Raw genomic sequence first — 23,150 nt, forward strand, 5'->3', positions numbered from 1 at the left:
TAGAAGGTATGGGCTATGAAATAACAAATTAGCGGCTCACTTGAAAAAAGCTTTTATTAGGCTCCTCCAATTTTTGAGATGATTCATTTTGTTATATTTTTTTTGTTTGTTTTCAATGTCCCGTGTCCCCATCGTAATCCTAATTCAAAATTTTCATTTTTGAAGATTTTAAAAATATTGTCCCTTCAACTATGCTACTTGGAAAATTTCAGAAAAACTCGATACCTAAGTGGTAAAAATCGCCCTTTATGTATAAGTGATGAACAGTATTTCAATTCAGTCGGCGATGATCACTTCTGACCACTCCTTGACCATTCTCACTTATCTGAACTTGAACCGAGTACTAATGTTTCTGGTTGAATGTTTTTCCAGTTCCAGTGTTAGATTATTTGATTCGACGAATAAAGAGCTGAGTAAAGGGAATATTTTTGAATTCAGTGATTGAACAGAATCAGCTTTATCGAATTTTAATTTCACGCTTTCCGGCTACGATCGATTAAGTATGATTTTTTTCCCAATAAAATCGTCCGATTTTGTTTTTGCAATAAGGGATTCCATATCAAAGTTCCATATTTTTAAACCTCGAAAACTTTAGAAAAGATAGATGAATAACGAAAGCTCGACAAAATTTTACCATCATTTGTGGACGACATTAAAGTTTTTGAAACGTGAGAACTTTAACTTACTGCATGTACGAGTGCGTATGTATTTTGTACATATATCGTCCGTCAATTGGCACTCGAATGTAAAATAGTTAGAAACGTGATGCTTAACATTATTAAATGTGCTAAATTTGCGGTAACATAATGCTACGATTAAAAACAATGTAAAAAGTGAAAGAAATAATCCACAAACCAAATATATAAGACTCGAAACTGGTTCAAGGCTGTAGTGCGAAGGATACACTTTTATTGCTTCTGCGTATGATTATTCTTATACGAGAATATTATGAGTTTGAATGAAAATCGAGCCATTGTAAGAAAATGAATTTATGATCGTTGAAATTTTTCAGTCTTCGGGCAATCGTGAATTTTTCTTCCATTTTAATATTCCTTTGTAATGATGAAGATCAAAATGTTCGATCAAGTTGAGTTGAAAATCTTTCATTTTTCAAGTGCTTACAGCTTTTTTCAGCCTTAAAAAATGTCTTATCTGCGAGGATAAAACAATGAGACAGATTTTTGCAAATTTTTCGTCATTTCTAGTAAATTTGATTTTACGTTCAACTTTTTGTAAACGTTTTTTGAAAATCCGTCGAATTTGTTTCAATTGATTTGATCGATGTTCTGCTTGAAATCTAAATAGTGTTTTTTAACGGATACGTGAATTTTCACCAAAACAACTACTTTCGATTTAGAAAGAAATCATTACTCAATTTCCCCATCTTTGCATCGCATGCAGAGAAAGACAAGAGACCTCATTCATGCGAATAGAAAACGCGATGACGCAATGCCCGGTTAAATTATTCGCCACATCCGAAATACCTTTAGGATGTTGAATTTTTTTTCTTGGAAATTCTCTCAAGGTGACATTGATACGAGGTATTTTATTGAGCCATTTTTCATTTTTCGTTTTTTGAATCGAGTGCTAAAATGTTAGAAAGAAAAATCGGATTATAGAAAAGTGAAAGAAACACGATTCTTTCGTACGTGATTGTTAATTGCGTTGATTATCGAAAAAATAATTTCGATTAAATCTTTGCTGGACTTATCTCGTATCGAAGCCGTTTTGTTTTTTTTTTTCATTATTCAGCTGATAACAATAATTACGAATTAAAATATATATTCTAATTAAAGCGAAAAATTTAGGTTAAACGAATTGGTAATTTTGTTTGGTATAATGTGTGTGAAATTGTGTAAACCTTATCGACTGACTTACCAATACCGATGCATTTTGCTGGCTGTGAATGAAATCGAATGAAAAAAAGTACCTAGTCGTTAAATTTCAAAATCGCAAGACTGGAAAATTTTAATTACCGTCAAAATTTCGCGTGGAAACTTGTAAAATTTAGATGACGTTTTCGTTATCGTTGGGATACGTGTAATAAACGATAATAATTTAAGAAAAAATTACTTACCATTAATTAGTACCCGTCATCGTATATTTCCAAAAATGAACGAAAATCTCGTTAATGGCCAAATTTTATGTGGCTTGTGGCATGTACCCCATCTAAGGTGGGTAAGTAGAACACTGGTAAAAAAAAATATGTGTATCTGTGCTTGCGTCGTTCTTACATCGATGATGAATAATGATGGTAAATTCGATTGTCGAATTATTATACACATGTATGTGTATAGTGAAATATGGTTAGTTTTTAGAAAGCTTTTGAGCTTATCTATTCGCAAAACAGAAACTTGGCAGTGAATGTTAATTACTTGTACGAGTACGTAAGTCTGCGTAAATCTCAAAAAATCAAAACCGTCAGTTTCGGGGAAATTACTCGTAGATATTGTTATAAAAAATGAAGAAATCAATCGAGTTTTATCTGTGCATAAAGAAAAATCGTGTGATGAAGTTCTTTATCGACGTCTTGATAAAGAAAATGATGGCAGCATTTTAATTTCGAATGCGCGAAAAAATACTATAGTCAGCGTGTCATTGAAAAGTTTTGTTGGACGCGAATCAATATTTTTAATAGTTAATTAGGTCATCTTGGTGAAATATTTTTTCTTCCTCTATATTCTCGTATTTAGGTTATGGGAAGTTAATTTTGAAGTAGTTGAACTTTTCATACCATACGTACGAACGTAAAATCGTTGTGAGCAAAAATTAGTAAACTGCTTTGTAAAATTTTATCTATTTCGAAAACGTTGATTTTTTTACAGTTTAGTTGCCCTATTTTATATATCGACGTTTTTTTTTTTTATATGTCTCGTATGCGATATTATAGTATGGTCTTCTTTCGTGCCAGGCTGCTTTACTGATAGCGACGTCGTAGCAGGCGGGCGTTTTGAAACTAGGACTGTGTGGGATTAACCAAGAGAAAAATTGCGACGTGTTTTGTGAAACGCGATGTGGATAATTAAATGGAATTTTTGAATCCGAGGTTTTTTTTCACCTGGATTGGGAATTAATACCGAAAATTGCGTCGTGAGTTTTCTTATTTTGACTGATTCTTCAAAAGTCATGTCATATGATGTCGAATGTACTGAAATTACCTAATTGCCGTTAAAGTCGATTATCTTCGATGAATTGTTTTCTAGTTGGAACGCGCACACAATGTAATTTGTTATAAAACTAAAAGTTATAACTTTGTAAATACTTGGCTTCGTTTAACGGACACTTTTTTTTTTGTAATTCGTTATCGATTCGTACAATTTAGCGAGAAAAATAAGGCATCCGTCTGTAATATGGTTTCTTTCAGAATTTGTATCGCGCAAAACTGAAAACAAAATCTATTGAATACTTTCAAGTTATTTGAAAAAAATCACTCGTAGAGGAAGAAAAATTGTTCGAATTTTTTTCTAATACCTACTCTTCTACAACGAGTGGTTTTTTCTGGAGATGAACAATTATATAAAATTTTTCGTCAGTTGACGAAGATTACGTTTCGAGAATATCAATCAATTATTCGACGATTCAATTTTTTTGGCATTTGTTGAAAAATAATACCTAAGATTATTGTTGAGCTTCTCGATAATTCATTTGAATGGACCAAGTTACCACAACAGAATAACCAAAGTTTGACAATTTAACAAACTCGTAATTTAAAATATTGCATAAAGTTTTACAGATTACCATGATTGAAAAAGGTGGTGGAAAATTGGTTAAATGCTCTTCAAATTAAATAAATGTAACATGAATATTTTTCTAAACGATATAAAACCGTTCAAAATATTATGAAACTCAGTCAAAATGTCGTAATGGCTAGGGGTATTATTGAAATGTGTATTGTCGTCTTCAAAATTTCTCGACCATGAAAATTCCCTAATATTTTTCGGTTTCTACGTTCTTTTCTCCTTTTTCACTTTTGTCTGGACCATTTTTTATTATTCAAAAAATGCTACAGTTTTAGGTACCTTCCTTGATTTTTTTTGGTCTTACTATTCTGATCTCTCGCGTCGCGTTCGCTTGTTTCTGGTTAAATAAGTTTTTGCATTTCGACGATTTATATCTATTATTTGAAAAATTCATTTTAATTGCTTATAAAAAGCATTGTACGATACCATTGTAGCGATGTTTATAAACAAAGCGCAATACTCAACGTTCGTTGTATTAAATTACGAAACTGGCGTTTTTTTCCACGCTTTCGTCCGTCTGTGCTTTCATTGTTATCAGATAAAAGAGGAGTTTATTTGTAAACTTTTCGAGTAGAAATATTTTTGGAAAAATAATAACATTCGTCTGCGTTTGTAACTTACGTACTTCCAGTTCGAGTCAATAACCGAATACTCAAACAAGACGTGAATAACCGCTCATTTCATTCGTGTATTTGTGGCTAATGACATTTGTCGTGTATGGTGACGAGAGTTAATAAGAGGAAAAATGTACAATAACAATGCGAAAATATGAGAAACAATGATTCCGAATCTGGAGTATTTTCGAATTAAAATTGTTATCATCGCTACAATGAATGAGATTATTATACATAATATACTAAGTGTTTCAAGTTCTAGGTGTTCTTCGTCGATGTACCTATACGTTTTCTTTATTATGTCTTGATAGAGATACTAGATGGCTAAGTTAGAAGTACCTATTTCACTCGAACTTTCGATGACTAATACGGATTGTTTTTGTTTTTTTGTTCACAGCTGTTAGAGCAGATAGGATGCGAGGCGGTAGAAATAAATTCGGACCTATGTACAAAAGAGACAGAGCGAGAAAGCTGCAAATGATGCGACAGCGGCAAATGGCGGCACAAACATTACGCGGATCCCAATACGGGATTTTGGGTGGCGAAGGTGCCATCAGTTTTAGTTACCAATCCGGCTTATCGTCGCCTTTCAGCAACCTAAATATTAAACAAGAAATTCAAATACCTCAAGTATCATCTTTAACTTCATCACCAGATTCCTCACCCAGTCCAATAGCCGTAGCCCTAGGTCAAGCCGCGGGTCTCAATTCCATTGCCACTGGCTCGGGAAACAATAATAGTCAGCAATCTACTTTACACATAGTCGCCAGCGGACCTACCAGTAATGGTCCGACGGCTACCAACAATACCACCAATTCCACCGGCAGCGGGCTAAGTCTTTCCGAGCATAATAAACTGTGGGGCACGCCGAATTCGACGACGCCTTCGCCGCATTCTATAAGTCCAAAATCGTTCCAATTTGAAGGTGGATCTAGTTCAAATACGAGTAAAGCGAGTCCGTTAATACGCGATTTTATAAACGGTTTAGACGATCGCGAGTGGCAAAATTCGTTATTTAATTTGTTACAAAATCAAACTTATAATCAATGCGAAGTCGACCTGTTCGAGTTAATGTGTAAAGTACTGGATCAAAATTTATTCTCACAAGTTGATTGGGCCAGGAATTCTGTGTTCTTTAAAGATTTAAAGGTGAGTACTCTTTATTTTTCGTATTCTAATATTGACGAGTGTTTTGCAATTCGTCGTAAAATTACGCTTACTTAGTACATTACAATTACATATTACGTAGATATCATATCACATCTAATTTAGTCGAAAGTGGTTGGGAGAAATTTCTGTGCAATTTATTATTCGTACGATCGTAGTGTTTATGTTAAACTATTCGTAGTATTCGTGATGGTTTTATAAATACGCGACCAATGTTACATGTTTACTGTGAAAATAGTATAATTAATGACCCTATAAGTCGTGATAATTCGTAGAATTTTCACTACGTGTAAATAAAGCGAATCCTTATAAAAAAAAATTATGAAAAAAGGAGTAATTCGTCGCGAGTATATTTTGATTTACGTAGGTCTATACAAAAATTCGTAAGCGTTCTCGTAACTTGCCTACTAATCGTAATTCGAAGTTTTCATAAAATCAATGACTATCGAGAAACGTTGGAAAAGTTTCACTTATTTTTTTTTGACGTAGGTCAAAGGGTTTATTCTATTGATTTTCTTGGGTAGGTACTTTTTCAGTCTTCACGTTCTTCAAATTACGAAACAGTTGCGAAGGCTTTTCCTTTTTGTTATCCTTGTTTTTTGGCGACTGAAAACTGCACCTTATTTGCACATCGCAATGAGTTATTTATTGAATGATGTGTATACGTTTGTATGTCATTTCTTCAAAAAAATGCTAATAGAGTAGTGAGCCTCAAAACTCGATGGCCGAATACATTATCTGGAATAATAAATTCCTCAAATTTCAGGCGTCTATTCGAATTTTCGACAATTTACTCAGGCCTTTGAAAAATTTCGGGCCCCAAAAACTGCCATTTCTTCCCACTAATATTGAAAATTATGTCTCAGAATATAATTATAGGAAGTCGAGGATTTTTTATTGGTTATTCTGGCAGTACTCGCTGGTACATAGGCTACATACCTATTACCTGAATAAGACGTTAAAGATCTGAAATTTAATTCTTTGGTTCTTTGAGAAGAGTATGATGAAAAATAATCCATTTTTAGTGTTCTGTTCTTTATGTGGGACATGGTTTTTCCTTTTTCCATTTTGTGATGATTTTAAATTTCATTTTTTGAAGACTCGAATTAGATAATCATTGCGTAAAATTCGAGGGATTTATTACTAATTGTATTCTTAAATACATATAAAGAGTTGAATTTTGGAGCAAATCTGCAAAATTTGAAGAATGATGAAAGAACGCAGTCAAAATTGTAGAGCTTTGACCTATAGGGTCGATTTTTCCCCCAGTTCAAATTACAAAATACGTCTGTCTGGTTTGAATATTATTGGATACTTCATCGACATCAAGAGAAGAGATTACTTTGCAAAATTCATAAACGTACGTGTGGAAGAAATATGGCAACGTCTTTGTATGCTGGTATGTTGGATGATTCGTCACTGAAATTTGTCGATCTCTACAAAACAACTGATCGATGATGATCTCGTGCAAGAGTAAAAACATAGATTAAATTACAATTCGTGTACCCTACCAGTAAATTGAACCTCTTAAGATGCATGAGTGACTCGACGTTGACGTTGTTAGATATAAATTATTGAAAAAATATTAGCGAATCGGACTGGTGCAGACGGTGATTAGGAAATTTGAAAATTGCGTTTATTCGTCTGTGTATCCGGTTGTGTGAAATAAACTTTTGTTCGGTTTTAATTCGGTTTTATTATGCACATGACTCTCGTCTCTGTCAGCAACAGCGGCGTGTACGATGGAAAGAGTTTGAAATAAACCATCATGTTCGCGCCTCCAACTACCTGTTTCGTCGTTTTGCAGTATTACTATGTAATATTTCAGAGGCTCACGATGGGTGTGTTGAGGTTGATATTTGTCCGGAAAACGGCGCCAAAAACTGGTTTTTGATCTTTGGATTTTTCGCGTTGACGTGAGTGCTTTTTGACGCGATCATCAAGAGTTGCAGTCGTTTGAAAATACACAGTCGACCGAAAGAGACTGGAAAGTTCCGATAGGTGTGTGATTGTCTGATGGTGAGTTCTTAGTGGTTGGTGAATTGAATTTGATTCGTGGTTGTGCGAGTATGCTCGTAATCGAAGGATTTGCGAAGTTCATCTGCGGTTGATATACGTATATTATTTAAATGTATAACGCTATTGAAAGAAAAAGTGGACTCGATGGGGTTATCCGATCGGATATCATTATGTCTTTTTGTTTCGATCTTGCTGTACGTTTCAAGTACTTATGGTTTTAATCGTTTGCTAGTCGCTGCGGTGTCATCGTGTATTAGTGCTGTATACACGAGTTAGAAACAAGATTGGTGCTGTACGACGTATCTACGTCGCGAATATTTATGCGTCTGGAAACGTGTTTAGTTGGCGGTAATGCAATTATTATTACTCATGTTAAATTCCGATGGAAAGTTCAGCCTGTATACGTAGTTTTTATTACCTTTGAAGATACAGATAGCTATCTGTGGGTTTTAGGTATTGTTTTACGTATGTACTCTCCGGTACACGTTGTCTAGTTTCGGTGGTATAGGTATATCGGCGTTGTTCGATATATAGGTAGGTAGTAGGTACCTACTTGTAGTTCTCGAAATATATTCATAGCGTATATGTTTTGTACGTAATGAAAGTTGAAGAATTTCGGAAATTAGACTATGTTTAATTGGAGCTATTCGGTTTTGTCGGATGTGTGTTATTCATTAACTGTTATGAAAGCGAAACTAGTATCATCGTCGTTGTTTGGAGAGCCAACGTTCATATACTCGTACTTGAAGTCGGGTCATGACGATCGAGCTGTTATGACATGGCCTCAGCCTGGCCCGCTTTACAGACTCATTTTATCAAGTTGAACGGAATAATGAGGGCGTTTAATAGATCAGTACTGCTATTAAATGCCGAGAAAATATATTTTTCTCATGTTTGGCGGAAAGGATCGATTGAGAAAATCGAGGAGGTTGATTTCGGCGTTTATTCTCGTGATCTGTTTTAAGAAAGCAACCGAAATTGTGTCTCCTAAGTGATTTCTATTGGGACTGAGGGGCACAACTTGGTAGGTATATGAAATGTCTTCCAATTTGTCGAAAATTTTCATTTTTAACAAAAAGAATCTATTTTCCTGGATTTTTATCCTTAATGAGATTTTTAGGAACCCTTGGAAAAATTGAAGTTTCAATAAAAAATTACTTTTGCTGAAAACGCTCGGTCACAATGGTCTATTATGCTGCACGTTCGTTCAAATTTAAATTTTTTCCTATTTTTTGATAATGCAAATTATTGATTTCATCAAAAATCCATCGATGAATTCATATTTTTGCGCTAAATTAGCCGTTATAAATCGAGTAAATTAATGTATTGGGAAGAGAACCGTAAAGGGTGAATTAGAAATAGACTAGTTTTTTGTACCTCCTCCAGCTAGTACGGCCGAGTTGATAAATTTAAATTCAACTCTTTATATTATGGAGTAATGTGTTCGGGAATAAATTTACTTACATTCTTTGTTACAAATATTGCCATACATGAAGTACATATACAGGAGTCGGCGTAAGTTAGTATTCCGATTTGCACAAACAAAAATTTTTTAAAACAAAAAGTAAATTTTTTTTCTGTAGTGACATAGTGAGGAACGAAACTATTATTACCAAGGTGTTGGTGGGACTTCTACGAACACAACGCACTACTTACATGACCCTCTATCTACTAATTACACACAACAGGGTGTTAAAGAAAACTCATCAATTTTCGAATGCGAATACTAACTTACGCCGACCCCTGTATTTATTTACTACGTAATAGTTCGAAACGAGAGTGCAGGTGTATTTTTTAAAAAAAGTATTGCCAAAAATATACAAATACATTCATCTGTACCTATAGTAGGATTTTATTCGTGAATTAATTTACTCACGTGTAACTGTGTACTCGTAGTATTAGATACGTGAATTTTTTTAACGTGTAAAAAAAAAGTGTTGGTACGCGAAGATTCATTAACTAGTTAGCACGCAGGGTGTTGTCTTTTTTGAAGGTTGATCCATTATGCACGTGATGAATGTTGGTATATATCGATGAACCTTAAATGTTTTTTTTTTCCTGAGCGTATTCGATCGATCGTTGAAGGGAAACGACAGCGGTGGATTTTCAAGTGTTATTCCCATTCTGATCAAATTAAATTACCGATAAAAGTATCAACCGCAGATGGTTAAATTGCCGAAAGGTATGCGGTATGTGCCATGTGCCTCCAGTAGAGGTAGCGGATCTATAGGTATTAGGTAGGTAGGTAGGTAGGTACGTACATTTGAGACTCAAACCATTTACTTGAATTTGCTGTTGTACAGTGTAGTCTAGGTACTTCTACTATGTCTTGTTTTCGTTTCGCGGTTCCCATAATAAATATAGATTGCGCAAAACATCTTTGTATCGGTGGTATGGCTTTCTGTGCGCTAATATTTCGTATTTCGTATGCCAATGTGCCTGTCTCTACTTGAGCTACTCATACACTGTATGTTCTATGTACTCGTAGTATGACAATCAACTTCATCATCAGATGTTGGTTGCCTTGCGTTGAATTGTTTGCCTAGGTTAAGTACATGTACATTGTACATATGTGCTGTAAATACGTATGTATTTTGTAATATTGGTTCGAGACTCTTTGAACCCACATTTTTACAAGTTGATATTTCTTGACTTTGAATTCTAAATCGACAGTAGGAGGTATCGTGTTGATCTTTTCCGTAATTCTGTACCTTATATCAAGAAATTTCTCATTTTAATAATTTCCTTTTCGTTTTGAAAAGATGGCGAGCATTATAGAATGTAAAAAATTTCGAATCTCGTTTGAAAAAGCGATTGTGCTGTGTAAAAGTATGACTACAAAACGTGGCGAAGAACGCTTTTGAATTTTTTTCAAAGGAAAAATATTCGTAACAATTTCAAGTCTCTTTGAAGGGTTTAGTGGGTATTTGTTGAATTTTTTTTAATACCTTTTGGAATCACTTAGAAGGAAAAGAAGACGCCTTTAAAAAATGTACAATATGTGATTGTCGGTGAAATTTTATTTTTTAATATGTCGAAATTTTCTTGTTTTTTGGTTTATTTACGTTACAAAGTATTCTCAACAATTTTAGCGTGAAAATTTCAACCGGCGAAATTCTCTCACTGGAGAACGATAAAGTTGAAATCAAAAACGTCGGTGATGTTTTTATTTTGGTTGAAAAAAAAAACCTTTTCGTTTTCATATCGTAACCGGGCAAAAGATTATACACATAAAGCAATTTTTGTTGGTTTTACCCAATTCGTTCAGCTTGTGCTCCTTTTCATCTTTGTATTGAAGTTAGGACGGTATTTGCTGAGATTCTTTTACCTTTTTTTTTTTTTTTTTTTACTGTTGATTTGCTTGAAATCCTTGACCTTTGTGTGTGTAAAAAAATCGTAGTGTTCTCGTTTTATTACTGTTTTAAATCTTGGTTTTGCTTTCACTTGAATTGTGTTCTATATAATAGGGGTTTTAAAATATTTTTTTGTGGTCTAAATAGTGGCTAGGGTGACAATAAGAAGTAAAGAATAGCAGGTCAAGTTTGGCCTAGTTTTTTTTTTTCACGGAATGTGTATTAAACGTGAAAGTATTGCGTTGAAAGGAAATAGGTAGATAGTAGATACCTATGCCTTTTAAGGGTTTTCTTTCTTTCCGACTCGAATGTTAGAGTAGAAAAAATATTTTTATGGTGGTAACATTTTTAATGTTAGTACTGTGTAGAACATCTTTTATTGAATAGATGGTAGATTCGATTCCTTACCGAGGAAGGGAAATTGAATCCTTGAAAAAAAAACTACCATGTGTTGTGTGATAAAAAAACTTTCAAAACGCGAAAATTCACCTAGTTGAAATTTTATTTTACTCGTTGATTTGGTCGATGACGAGACATTGCTGTAATTTAAATATTTTATATATATTTTTATACACTATGGATTAATTCAATGATACGAGCGAGAGTATGATTGAAATTTATGTTGAGATCGATAGGCGTCTGTTTTTTGGGGTAAACAATTGATAAAATTATCCATTAAGCAAGATGCGTGACTTGTTTTCAAATAAGATATTCTAATTTGAATATATTATAATGATAGAAAACCGTCTTCTCGCGTTTCCGATTTTATGTACAATTTTCCATGTTTAGATATGTATTAATAATGCTTCACGATTCAAATTAGGGCGTGAGTTTGCGCTCGTTTGGGGTAATAATTGCGTCGCGTCGTTTTTATGGAAATTTGAATTTTTTACGAATAAACTCGAATTTCCGATGCTGTACAAATATTGGTATAATTTTATTTGGTAATTTAGACACCGAGCATTGAATGGAATCGAAATTCGGGTTTTAAAAGGAGAAAATTACTTTGAACTTGAATAATTCTTGGAAGATGTACAGTTGCGAAGGGGAAAAGGAAGATGCAAAGGAGGCATCTTCAAGTTATCATAAATGAGTTGATTGATTTTTTATTGTTTGATTATTAAAACATCTTCATTTTCGGCTTCCACATGAATTTACATAAAAAGTATACCTCGATAGAAAATATAATAAAGATGATGATGTAAATTAGATCGAAAATAGTGCGGTATGTTTCGAATAGTTGATACCCTTTCTCTTACACAGCGAATCCAAATTTGAAAAAAAAACATATTTGTGCATTTCTGATAAGTACTTACTCCTTCGATCTCTCTATCGTTCATGTCTTTTTGATGAAATTTCAAAGTCATTTTTTCACTTTGTTCTCATTGAATTAGATATTCTAAGAAGCTTTCTTTCCCATTTTGAAAAATCGCTGGATTGATAAGTTGAAATCGAGATGGGGACCTTTTGAAACACTAGAAAATTGTTTGTTTGATTTGATCTAATTTAAAATTGATTGGTCGGAATCGAAAAAGGTCAAAATTTCCACCTTCTTGCCCTTTAAATGTTGAAATTAATTCAATTAGACGTGAGAAAAAAATGTTGGAAACACTGATTTTTATCGTGTTGGTGTCCACTTTGGCACTTTCATTATCGAAAAATTCATAAATATTGCGAATCCAACGCTTCCAAGATTAAATTAGTAAGTTATTGGCTATTTTTGTTGACCTCATCTAGCGCACTGAAGGTGATCAACATTATAGTGCATTTACCTGTTTGGAAAATTTTTACATCATTTTGCTCGTCGTTCAATGATTTGAATTTCCTGAAGAAACGCACGTGCTATTGATGTTTTAGGGAAAAAAAAACAAAAGAAAAGAAATCAGCATACTTCTACAAATTTTCAAAAATAAGTAATGAATTGGTTTTTTGCTCTCGAAATTTTTTATTCTGACGTCATAAGCTGCCCTGATGAAGTAAACATTCAATTTGAAATTCAACTAACGCTGTTCCATTCATATCGCATTTCTTTCGACCTTTACTCCATACGTATTATATTAAAATTTTCAACGCATCAATTCATTAGGTAAATGAATTAATGTATCCTTTTCAAGTTACCGATTCCTTTCTTAACGTAATTAAAGTCGTGTAAATCGAGTGCTCCATTAACAGAATTAAAATTTGGTTTCATCTTTGTAGCAAGTATCGGTCGGACGTACAACGAAATAAGATGGGAAAATCCGAGACGTACGCCTTATTTCAAATAAGCTGTAAGCTAAAAAAGTACCTAGGTGGGCAAAGTGCATAGTAGGGATAAGTTGCGATGAGTTTTAACCACCGCATAATCCAATAGCGTGGTAAATGGCTAACTTTGGAGGAGATTTTATAAGTCAGCGTAGGCTAATATATTTTAAAATTTTACTGTAGGAATTTATGGTATATGCCTTACCCAAAGGAATATGCGAAGCATTTTACGACTATATGCCCAATTCCTGTTGGCGAATTTTGCGCCTGGTGATTTCTAATACCAGAGAGAGTTAATTTTGTGGCTGCGGCTGCTGTAGCACCACCGATGGTGGTGGTGGTGGTGGTGGTGTTGCTGCACTATGAAGTAATAGTATTAATGAGGAATGAAATAAATAATTCGTAATGGTTTTTTAAGTATTATTCATGGTTGTAGATTTTTCACGCTTTGTTCGCTTTGCACAAAAAACTGTATCGGTGCGTTGTTTCAATTTGCGAATTGATAAATAATTATTTCAAAACTGGAAGATTTTTTGGTGTGATGATTATGGTGTGTTGAGTGGCAGTGGCGTGGGTACTCCTAATGTATGTAGTTTAGGTAGGTCTGCTGATTATTACTTCACAGAGGAAGAAATTTTCACTTGTAGTGTACAATGTACTTAAATATTGATATTGAATGTAGTCGTATGCCATTTTGAGTAATATGTGACCTATTTGATTATCGAATATTGCTTTCCCTTATTTTCGAAAAATTTCCATTATACGATTTCAGTCTTCTGTAATGATTTCTTTAATGAGTTATTCTTTCACTTTCTATGATGCTACGTGACATTCCCAGGTGTTCGAGCCGAAATTAAGTTACAAAGATCTCACTTCATTATGCACGTTGCATAATTAATGATGACACACTATTATAGGGAGTATTACCTATACCTACATGGTGTTGTAATTCATGTACGAGAAATCTTCGATTGATATTTGAACCGTTTCCGGAGAAATATTGGTGTACCTAAAACTATTTTTGAAAAGCAAAACCAATGTTTAGCGGTTGAAAATATGTATGTAAGGTAAGTAGGATGAATCGTCCACAAAAAAAATTCGACAGATTTCGACCAAATTCAGCAGAGACCTTCATTGTGAGTTGAAAGTTATTCAGAAAAAATTTTATTTCCAGAGGGTAGAAATGGGCTTTCTAAGATGGAGAATTTTCGAAAAAATCGTGGTTTTTTCGCTCCTGTCGCTAACCCAAACTGTTTTTGGGAAAATGGCCTAGTTCCAAATGAAAGTACATATTCGAGATTCTGCGTCGATCTGTGTTAATGTCATCAAATATTAAGCGTTTGATGATTTGCAAATCGAATAAATTCGTGTTTTGAAAATTTTTTCTTCGCAGATGTTTCGCATTAACTATGACAAAATTTCGAAAAAATCATTTTTGAAACTGGGGAAATATTTTGGAACGCGGCGGTGTCAATTTTTTGTCATTATTGCCAATTTCAAAAATTCGAGAAAAATAGCCAAAAACTTGTGAATTTTTTTCGATTTTTTTGAAAATGTGTTTTAGAGATCTTTCCATTCTTTCCTCTAAAATTCAAAATTTTAAGGTATTCGTGGTCATTTTAAAAGGTTCTAAACCGCCAATTGGGACCATTAAACCGAAGTGGATGAGATCAGGAAAAGAGAATTGAACATTGACCAACGGACTGGTAATTGATTACACTTGCACAAATCTATCGAATTTTATTCAAATTTAAAACTCAGGTCTACATTTTGAAATTTATAAAATTGATCGATTGGCAGTTCTGGATAATTTTTTCATTTCCTTTGTGAATTACGATTACATAGATAACGTCAATTTTGTGAATTGAGTGGATAATTCGTTTTGTTGTTTACAAATTTGGCAACAAAAAAAAAAATTGTTCCAAACATACGTGGTAGGTATTTTACACGTTGTCGGTGTTTTCGAACGTCCGTCATCGACGATATCGTGGTATTGTTGATTTACCTACTTTCATGAATAGGCAAGCATACCTACCTGTGACGTCTGGCGATCTGGTTCGCGTGTGTGTATATTTACTCTTTAAGTTAAAAAAGCTTGGTCGAGGTGAACTGGTTTATTTAACGGCTATTATAGGCGGCGGCAACGTATGTGTCTATTTTTTATACGGTATTAATATGAATGTAATTCATGGTTAGAATGTGTGTATTTCAACCGAAATATTCATTACGATCGATGTTCCATCTTCGTTAACGTGATGTATGGTTACGAGGGAATTTTGTGCTGCAGAGTGCAGACGTATTTTAAATCGAGAAGTATGTACTTTTACTTACTGCTGGGTGAAATTTCTACTGTCTCGCAGGACGCGAGCTGGGTATGTACAAATAAAAATATAATATACCTACGAGGACGTCGTACGTGGTTTACGTATTTTTATGTAGTATTGTTCTTAGCATTGTGCACTGTGCAGATACGAATCCGAATCGAAACAGCGAATAATTTTGAACCAGTTTTGATTAGATTAAGCTACCTTGTTCTGCCCACCTTTAACATCAAATGTTTGAATTACGATCCAAATTATTTATTTAGAAAACGTTCGGTGCAAAGCGCCCTCGATATTTTAAGTCTGATTTCTTATTTGAAATTGAAACTTTCACTGCACAAAGTATTCGCCGAATTCGTAACTTGATTGTTATTTTATTTAAAAACAACTTCTCGCGTTGTTATACTTACTCTATTATTTAGTACCTACTTGTTTCTCAGTTTAGTTTATTGTCAATGTTGGTACAGCTGAAAAAAGGTTACATAGGGATTTATGGAAACTGAAAAGTAAGGATGTGTTTGACTTAGCGTGGGTAGCACATCGTGGTATCGTTTCATTGAAATACTTATCTCGAGCAAGTTTTTCTTACCTGCTACCTAAAAATTGATGCATTTTATGTTGATTTCATTATTCTGTGCTGAAGGATCATTGACCAAATTATCGAAGTGTTTGTATTTGTCGCAGCCAAGATGGAATGTTGATAATTTTTTTTCCTTTTGTTCGACACTGAAGTGAAGTTATCGCCCCTGACAGACTGATAAAAAATTTTACATAAGGCATCGGACGAAAATCGCTTGCAGAATAAATACATATGTATGGAGTTTTATTCATAAAATTGTTTCATTTTTTTTCTTCGCACCGAATTACGTTTGTACTCGCACGAGTCTGTGTTTCCGATAGAAACTTTGCAGGCTGATTTTATTTTGTTTAAAAACTCACGATGGCGGGTGAAGGGGTGATAATGAAGAGAGGAAGAGAGGTAGACTGAAAAAAATGTACGATGAATTGAATTTTGATGCTAACTTTGTGTGTAATATTTAACGAATGACGTTATTTTGTCTTCTCCTTTTTCTTATTCGCTGTACAGCTACGTGTTATTATTACTACATTCTTGAATAGGTTTCTTTACTCAAACGGATACTCAAGGCCAAAAACAACTTTCACGCGCTCAGAATGCTGTAAACGTTGTGCTTCCCACCAGTTTCGTATACTTGATAGTTATTCGTTTTGATGCCAATTTGTGAACCCGTTCAGATGTAATGTATATTAATGTCGAGGGTTTTTATTTCTACGGGTGGTACATTCTGTAAATGTCGGCTAACTGTGTCTTAAGTGTGATGTACGTAGACGTACTAGCGTACTATGTACGTATCCTTTTTTTTTTGTTGCAAATGTTCTCAAGTATCGAAGAAAGGGTCTCAAACTGGGTCACGTTGCATCGCGAACTGAAGCAGGTACTTATGATAAAATTGTAGTCGTTTGTTGACAAGTTTTTCATCGATATTCAATTTTGGGATTCAAGGCTGATGAGTTTGACATTTTGAATTTTTGAAACAGTGTTATGGGCATTTTTTCGCCCTCGAAATTTCACTTCTTTAAAGCTTCATCAAAGTTATTAAAAATCGAAGATATTTTAAAAAATCGCAATTTGCATCAATTCATTTGTGTGCTGGTGAATGAAAAATCGATTTCAGAGTGCTTAAGAGAGATTCCTTCCAATTTTTGTCGAAAAAAAAAGAAAGAAAAAAAGATTAAATAGATGCGAAATAAAGGGAAAGTAAACAAAAAAATAGAGTGGAATTAGATAATCGTATAATGAATCAGAAATCACCCAAATTTTTGAATCACAAATCATGGAAAATTTGATAGTCAATACATTAAGGTTATTAATGGCGAGTGGGAGAATGAATTATCCACAACTGATTTTTTTTAATGGCTATTTTTTCTATTCGTACTTACACTTATATCTATGGAGCTTGCATAAGATCCGAGACCCGGTACACCGTACCTGACGATCCGAGGCTTGCTTCTTTGACACTTGGAAACATTTTAGATAGTGTCTGTTAAATTCGCTGGCGCATGCGCGTTGATAGAAGCCAATAAGTTGGGTCTAGCAACGTTGGTACCATCTCCAACGGATGATATGTATATACAGGAAGAGTGTGGGTGGGGAGTTTCTGTATGGGGTGATGTAAGGTAAGCTGTTGATATATACTGTCCCTATGGTACTTACTACTTACCTATTGTGTGAGACCCAGGCAAAAATCTGTCTATAGCATCTTGGGGGTGCGTACGTAATAAAAATAAAGTTTTTAATAGAGAAACGTTATGAGTGTGTAAATTTGTCGAATATCGAGCTTGCTATTTTGAGATTTTTCAAAACTTTTATTAAAAAATTGTATTGACGAATAGTGACGTGATTGAGGCGAGATAACTCAGTTTGGGCTCAATTTTGAGGCCGGAATTTTTTTTGACTACGATTACAATGTCTTTCAATTCCTAGATTGGGATTTTTTTGTTTTACTCCGAGAAGTTCCTTTTTAGTTGGCTCTTCACAGTTACTTTTCATTGCTCAAACCCCAAAAGGTCAAACAGGTATAAAATGTATTTAAAAAAATTTCTTTCAAACATATTATATCCAAGTGTCGGTTGATGCAAAACATAAACATTACATATGTACAATGTTCATGCCTACCTACTCGTCGACAGTCATTTTAACCAAATGCAATTGTCTAGACGTTTGCACCTGAAGGTTTCAATTCATGGTACAGGGTGTTCCAGAATAACCTTTCACATTTTGGTAACCACTGATCTGTGTTCAAGTGGAGCTAGGGGAATGGTAAAGGCGGTTCTAGGTAGCCAAAGCATGCCGAATTATGTTTCAATAGTTATTTTTTGCCCTGGAGAAGTAGATGGCTGTACAGTGTGCTTTTACTGTGAAGGCCTTTTTTAAAAATAAAGGTTCCTGTAACTCTTTACTCCTTATTCATCAGTAACGAAGCTCATTTTTATCTAAATGGTGAAGTGAATAATTGGAATGTGCGCTTCTAGTGTACAAAGAATCAGTTGATAATACTTGAGAAACATCTAAACCTCCGCCAAGTTGACTGTTTGGTTGGGCGTGGCTAAATTCGGTATAGTGGGACCATGTGTGTTTAATGAAACAGTAACAGTGAGGGGTAAGGCAAAATGTTAAACGAGTTTCTTGTTCCGAACTAAAAGACAGACGCGACGTAATAGAGTTACTTACTTCCTTCCAACATGTTGGAACTACCAGGGATGTACACATATGTTTAGCGCGTGAGCACTTCAGTCATCAAATAATTTTGTTATGGTCGACGTGTTGAACCAGAAATTTAATGGCCACCTTGATCCCCTGACTTTTCAGCCTGCGATTTTTTTTATGGAGTTATTCCAAGTCAAAAGTGTATCGAGATAAATCTAGGACTCTGAAACAGCTTCTAGGTTCATGAGTCGCAACTGATTGGAAGAGAAGTGTTCAATAATTTGAAAAAATGTTCGGTTGAATGTGTCAAAAATGAAGGAAAATATCTCGATGGAAAAATTTTTAAAACTTCATTTTTAATGAAAACTCAAATATACGGTCTAAAAACGGCATATTTCTACTTCATTTTGGTTGTAAAAGAATTTTTGTAAACATTTTTCTCTCAGAGTAATAAAAAAAACAAATGTGAAAGGTTATTCTGGAACACCCTGTATGTTGCGCAACGCACGTGTAATTTTTATTTATGTGAAAAATGGTTTCGATGTGCTCACGAAAGAGCGTCGGTGTCTGACTGCGCGAGTTATTGTACCATATCTGACGTATTATACGAGTACGTATATTCAAATGTAGGTCAATCGGGTGGAGGAATTTTTCGTATTATAATACAGAAGCAGAAGCACCGCTGAGCTAGTGGGATGCACGATAGATAGATCGAATTTTTCCTCGTTTATTGTTTCGTAAAAAGACGCAAAAAAATGTAATACCTACCTAAAACCAGGTTAACTTGGGGGAAAAAAAAAGAAAGAAAGAAAGACATCGGTAAATGAAAAACCGTCGGATGAAACTCGCCAGAAGGTAGACAGATACAGTGTACGCTCAGTCATCATCATCGCCACCTCGCTCTTTTTGAAATGGTATTCGTATAGCTGGAATTGAAAAAGCTTAGGAATTCGACGACTTAGAAAAGCTTTCGAAATTGTGTGAGAAAAACTACGTAGCTGGGATACCTACTACGTACAACGTACGTAAACGCGTATTGGTTGAAAAATATAATTTCACTTTCGCCGAAGAAATGCTTACGCGAGAAAATAGGAAGGCGAAATGGGGCAAGGGGTAGTCGGAGGGGCGGCAGCGGCGCGACGGCGTTCAGTCGGAAAGCCGGACCCGGACGGAATAAGAAAGCTCGGCGCGGCGCGGCGCAGCAATGGCAGAAGTTTTCAAGTTCCCTTGGCGGGGCGTGGGGCGCGGGACGCAGCGGCGAAGGCGAACGCCAAACAGCTGATTATCAAGGGCGGAATTTTGATTTTACGCCCGAAAAAAAAGAGTATTCTCCGGTGATATCCGGCTTCGCGTCTGATAAGAGAGCCGCTCTACATAGTTTATTTTGTGTACTCTCGACTTTAAATGCGGTTGCTTAGCGACCGGCCTGGAAGTGTCGATGTGTTGGTCTTGGTCTCCGACTGTGTGAAGCGAAGTGAAATGGTATCGTTTGTGTAGGTGTCGGCGGAGTTTGAGCTGGTGTTGGTGCTGGTGTTATTGCTGTTCCTTCTTCTCTGCTATAGCTATACAGCTACGTGCTACGCTATACGTACGTACGATGTACGACGTTTATTTTAACGATACCCCCCAATCGGTTTGGCAAAACCGCGCCGCGGCGCGGCGGCACATTAACGCGCGCCAACAACGATTCTGCGAAGCTTTTTAACCGGAACTTTTTCGTAGGGGATGCAAAGAGCAGGGAGCTGCTCAATTTTCTAAAGTATGTCAATGTTAGCGATAGTGGTTGTCGCAGCTGGTAACGTCCTTCGCGTACGAATTAGGCCACGGTCATCGTACGTCGCGGCGTATACGCGTGACGAAGCTCGTCTTTTTAAAAATTGAAACTGCGTAAGCCGAGTAGCCGACCGACCGACCGACCGACCGATCGACGATGGGCACGATTTTTGGAAAAATAAAAGGTCTTTTTGCGCCATCGCCATTTTTCTGTACTTTGAACACGGCGAAAGTTTCCTCGCCGCACCACCGTCCCATCGTCGAACAAATTTATTTCGTATGTGGGATGGAAATCGATGAAGAATTTTTCATCGAGCGATACTTCTTTTCGGGTTGAAATTTGTTTCAATTTTTTGGGTCACCACGTACAAAAACGCAGACGTTCAAAAAATACAGGAAAATGATGAAAAAGACCATATCTTCAGATTATCCCTTTACTTACTATTGTTTTGACGAGTTCGTTCTGTGGGTGGGCGTTAGAGTATTTGATTTGTTTTTAAACGATAACACTATCAGTAATGTCGGATTTTTTTCGGGACAGAGTTTTTCAGCTCCTTTTTGATATCAGTTCTGCATTTCTTCTTTCCAAAATAAGGGAGATAATTTACTTTCTTGTTTGTTTCACGCAGAATGTGGTTCTTGCTTCGCTCCACAGAGTGCTTTGAGTGGACTTCAGCGAACTCTGATTTGTGCTTGAAAGTTGAAGCATTCTTGAAAACAAGTCAGCTACTTGATAGATTCATATCATTTTTATGTTTTTGTTGGACCTGTAATTTTTTCTGTGTAACAAAAATCTAAGAGAAAAGTCAAGCGGATAACCAAACTAATATTGTGAACGTAAAATTTGCTACCAAACTAATATTGTGAACGTAAAATTTGCTATCTGTGGAGTAAGCTAATTTTCCTTGAGCGACAATCAAAACGTTTAAAATAATTGAGCAATTATTTTTTCAAAATAAAAACTCAAACATAGGTATAAACCACCCTGTATTGACGTAGGGCAATTTTGAGTCGAAATAGTTCGAAATTAATGATTATTTTCTGAACAGGATTTCTGACTTTTTGAAAATTTTTCTATACAAACTACAAAATTGAAAATTCCAATGTTTGGCAATTTGATAAATCGAGGTGCCTGCTAATATCGAAAAAATAAATACTAATCCTGCTCATGTCATTTTTAATGCTTTGAATTTTCCCTGAAAAATCTATCCTTCTCTCTTGTGTGTAGGTATGTTTGTTTTGTAAGTAGGTTCGTGCCCTTTTTGGTGATTGCATTTTATTGTGGTAATTGTTTATTAGGTACTTACCACGGTTCTTTCAGAATTCGGAAACATTTTTAGGATTGGAAAATTGAAAATTCGCGCTGTTAGAGGAAATTGTACAGTGTACAAAACAAAATCATGCCATTTTCTTGTTTTTAATGCTAGATTCAGGTTTCTGTGTTGAGTTTTTAAACTAATGTTTTGCATATTACCAATTCAGTTCTGTTCCCCAAATTGTTTGTTTTGCCTCTTGAATTGAAAGTTTTTCTCACAAATTATAAAACACTTCCCAGAATAGAAACTGATCCGCATTTTGTATGCTTTGTGTAATTGAAGATTCTCTATTTCGAAAACTAATCGAAGAAAAAAATTGGGGCAAAGAAGTGAAGCTTTTTGATTGAAAATTCAATTTTTTACTCGAAAATCATTTTTTTAAAAATGTTTTGCTCATTCATAATTCATAATAAATTTTATAATTTTTCCAATGGAAGTATTTGTCTTCAGCTTTTTGAGAGCCGTCTTCTAAAAATTTTGCTTTACTTATTGCATAGATAGATTTGACTGCCTTCTTTCTTTGTTCGATTTAGCCCTGCGCTCGTGGTTTGTGAAGTAATTTTAAGACTTACTGGAAAAATTTAAATATCACGAACGAACGTACCTCTAACTCGAGTAGAACTTACAGTCTGCTTAGTTGAACAAATGATGACAATTTTTTTCTCGCGTATTCGATTAACGTTGCAACTAACGAGTAATATTTGCTTATTACATTTTGAATGTCTATGCACGACGATTCTCTCCCTTTATGTACCGATCTAATGACGTACTAATGATCTTTATTAATCGAAGCAACGTCATCATGTGAATGCATCTCATCGTCTTCGTTTATTTTTCAAGCAATGATGATCTAGTCACTTTTATGTTTCGAATTTTTTTAAATAATTTTTTTATTTATTTTTTTTACAACTGACATTAGTTAAACCGTGACTGACCGCCTATGGTGTTTAATGGTCACGTGGCTAGAATAGCCATTGACTGCTGGTGGAAATTCGTGGTATGCCCTTGAGAGAAGAATCGAAGGAGAAACTATGTATTTGTCGGATTAAGATCCATTACATTAAAAGAGTTATGTTTTAGTAGCGAGAAGTTTTCAATGCATGTTTATCTATTGTTTGGGTTTTCATGTTGGAAGTTTTTAAAGTTCATATTTAACGAGTTAGATGTATACTCCTTGGGTCGGCGAATTTGTACACGATGTTGATGTCTGTTTTAGGTCTTTATTTTACACTGCTTCAAATAATGATGATTTTCAAATTGAAAAATTTTAGTTGAAAATTGTCAAGAAATATCAAATGATGTATATTGTCGAATAGAGTAGAAGATCCTTGTCCCAATTTTTATCTAACCAGTTCTTTTACATACTGTTCTGACATT

General features: G+C 34.9%; 1 protein-coding gene across 4 annotated transcripts in view; it reads left to right on the forward strand.

Moving 5' to 3' along the window:
- Positions 1-23,150, forward strand: part of ftz-f1 (ftz transcription factor 1) — a 115,476-nt gene that overhangs the window by 71,235 nt on the left and 21,091 nt on the right. For all 4 annotated transcript variants that reach the window (XM_065344819.1, XM_065344821.1, XM_065344820.1 and 1 more), the window contains one exon: positions 4,752-5,503. In XM_065344819.1, the coding sequence (XP_065200891.1) occupies positions 4,752-5,503 (752 nt within the window). The remainder of the gene's footprint in view (positions 1-4,751; positions 5,504-23,150) is intronic.

This window comes from Planococcus citri, chromosome 1, assembly GCF_950023065.1.
Source record: "Planococcus citri chromosome 1, ihPlaCitr1.1, whole genome shotgun sequence".
In the NCBI taxonomy this organism is placed as follows: Eukaryota; Metazoa; Arthropoda; class Insecta; order Hemiptera; family Pseudococcidae; genus Planococcus; species Planococcus citri.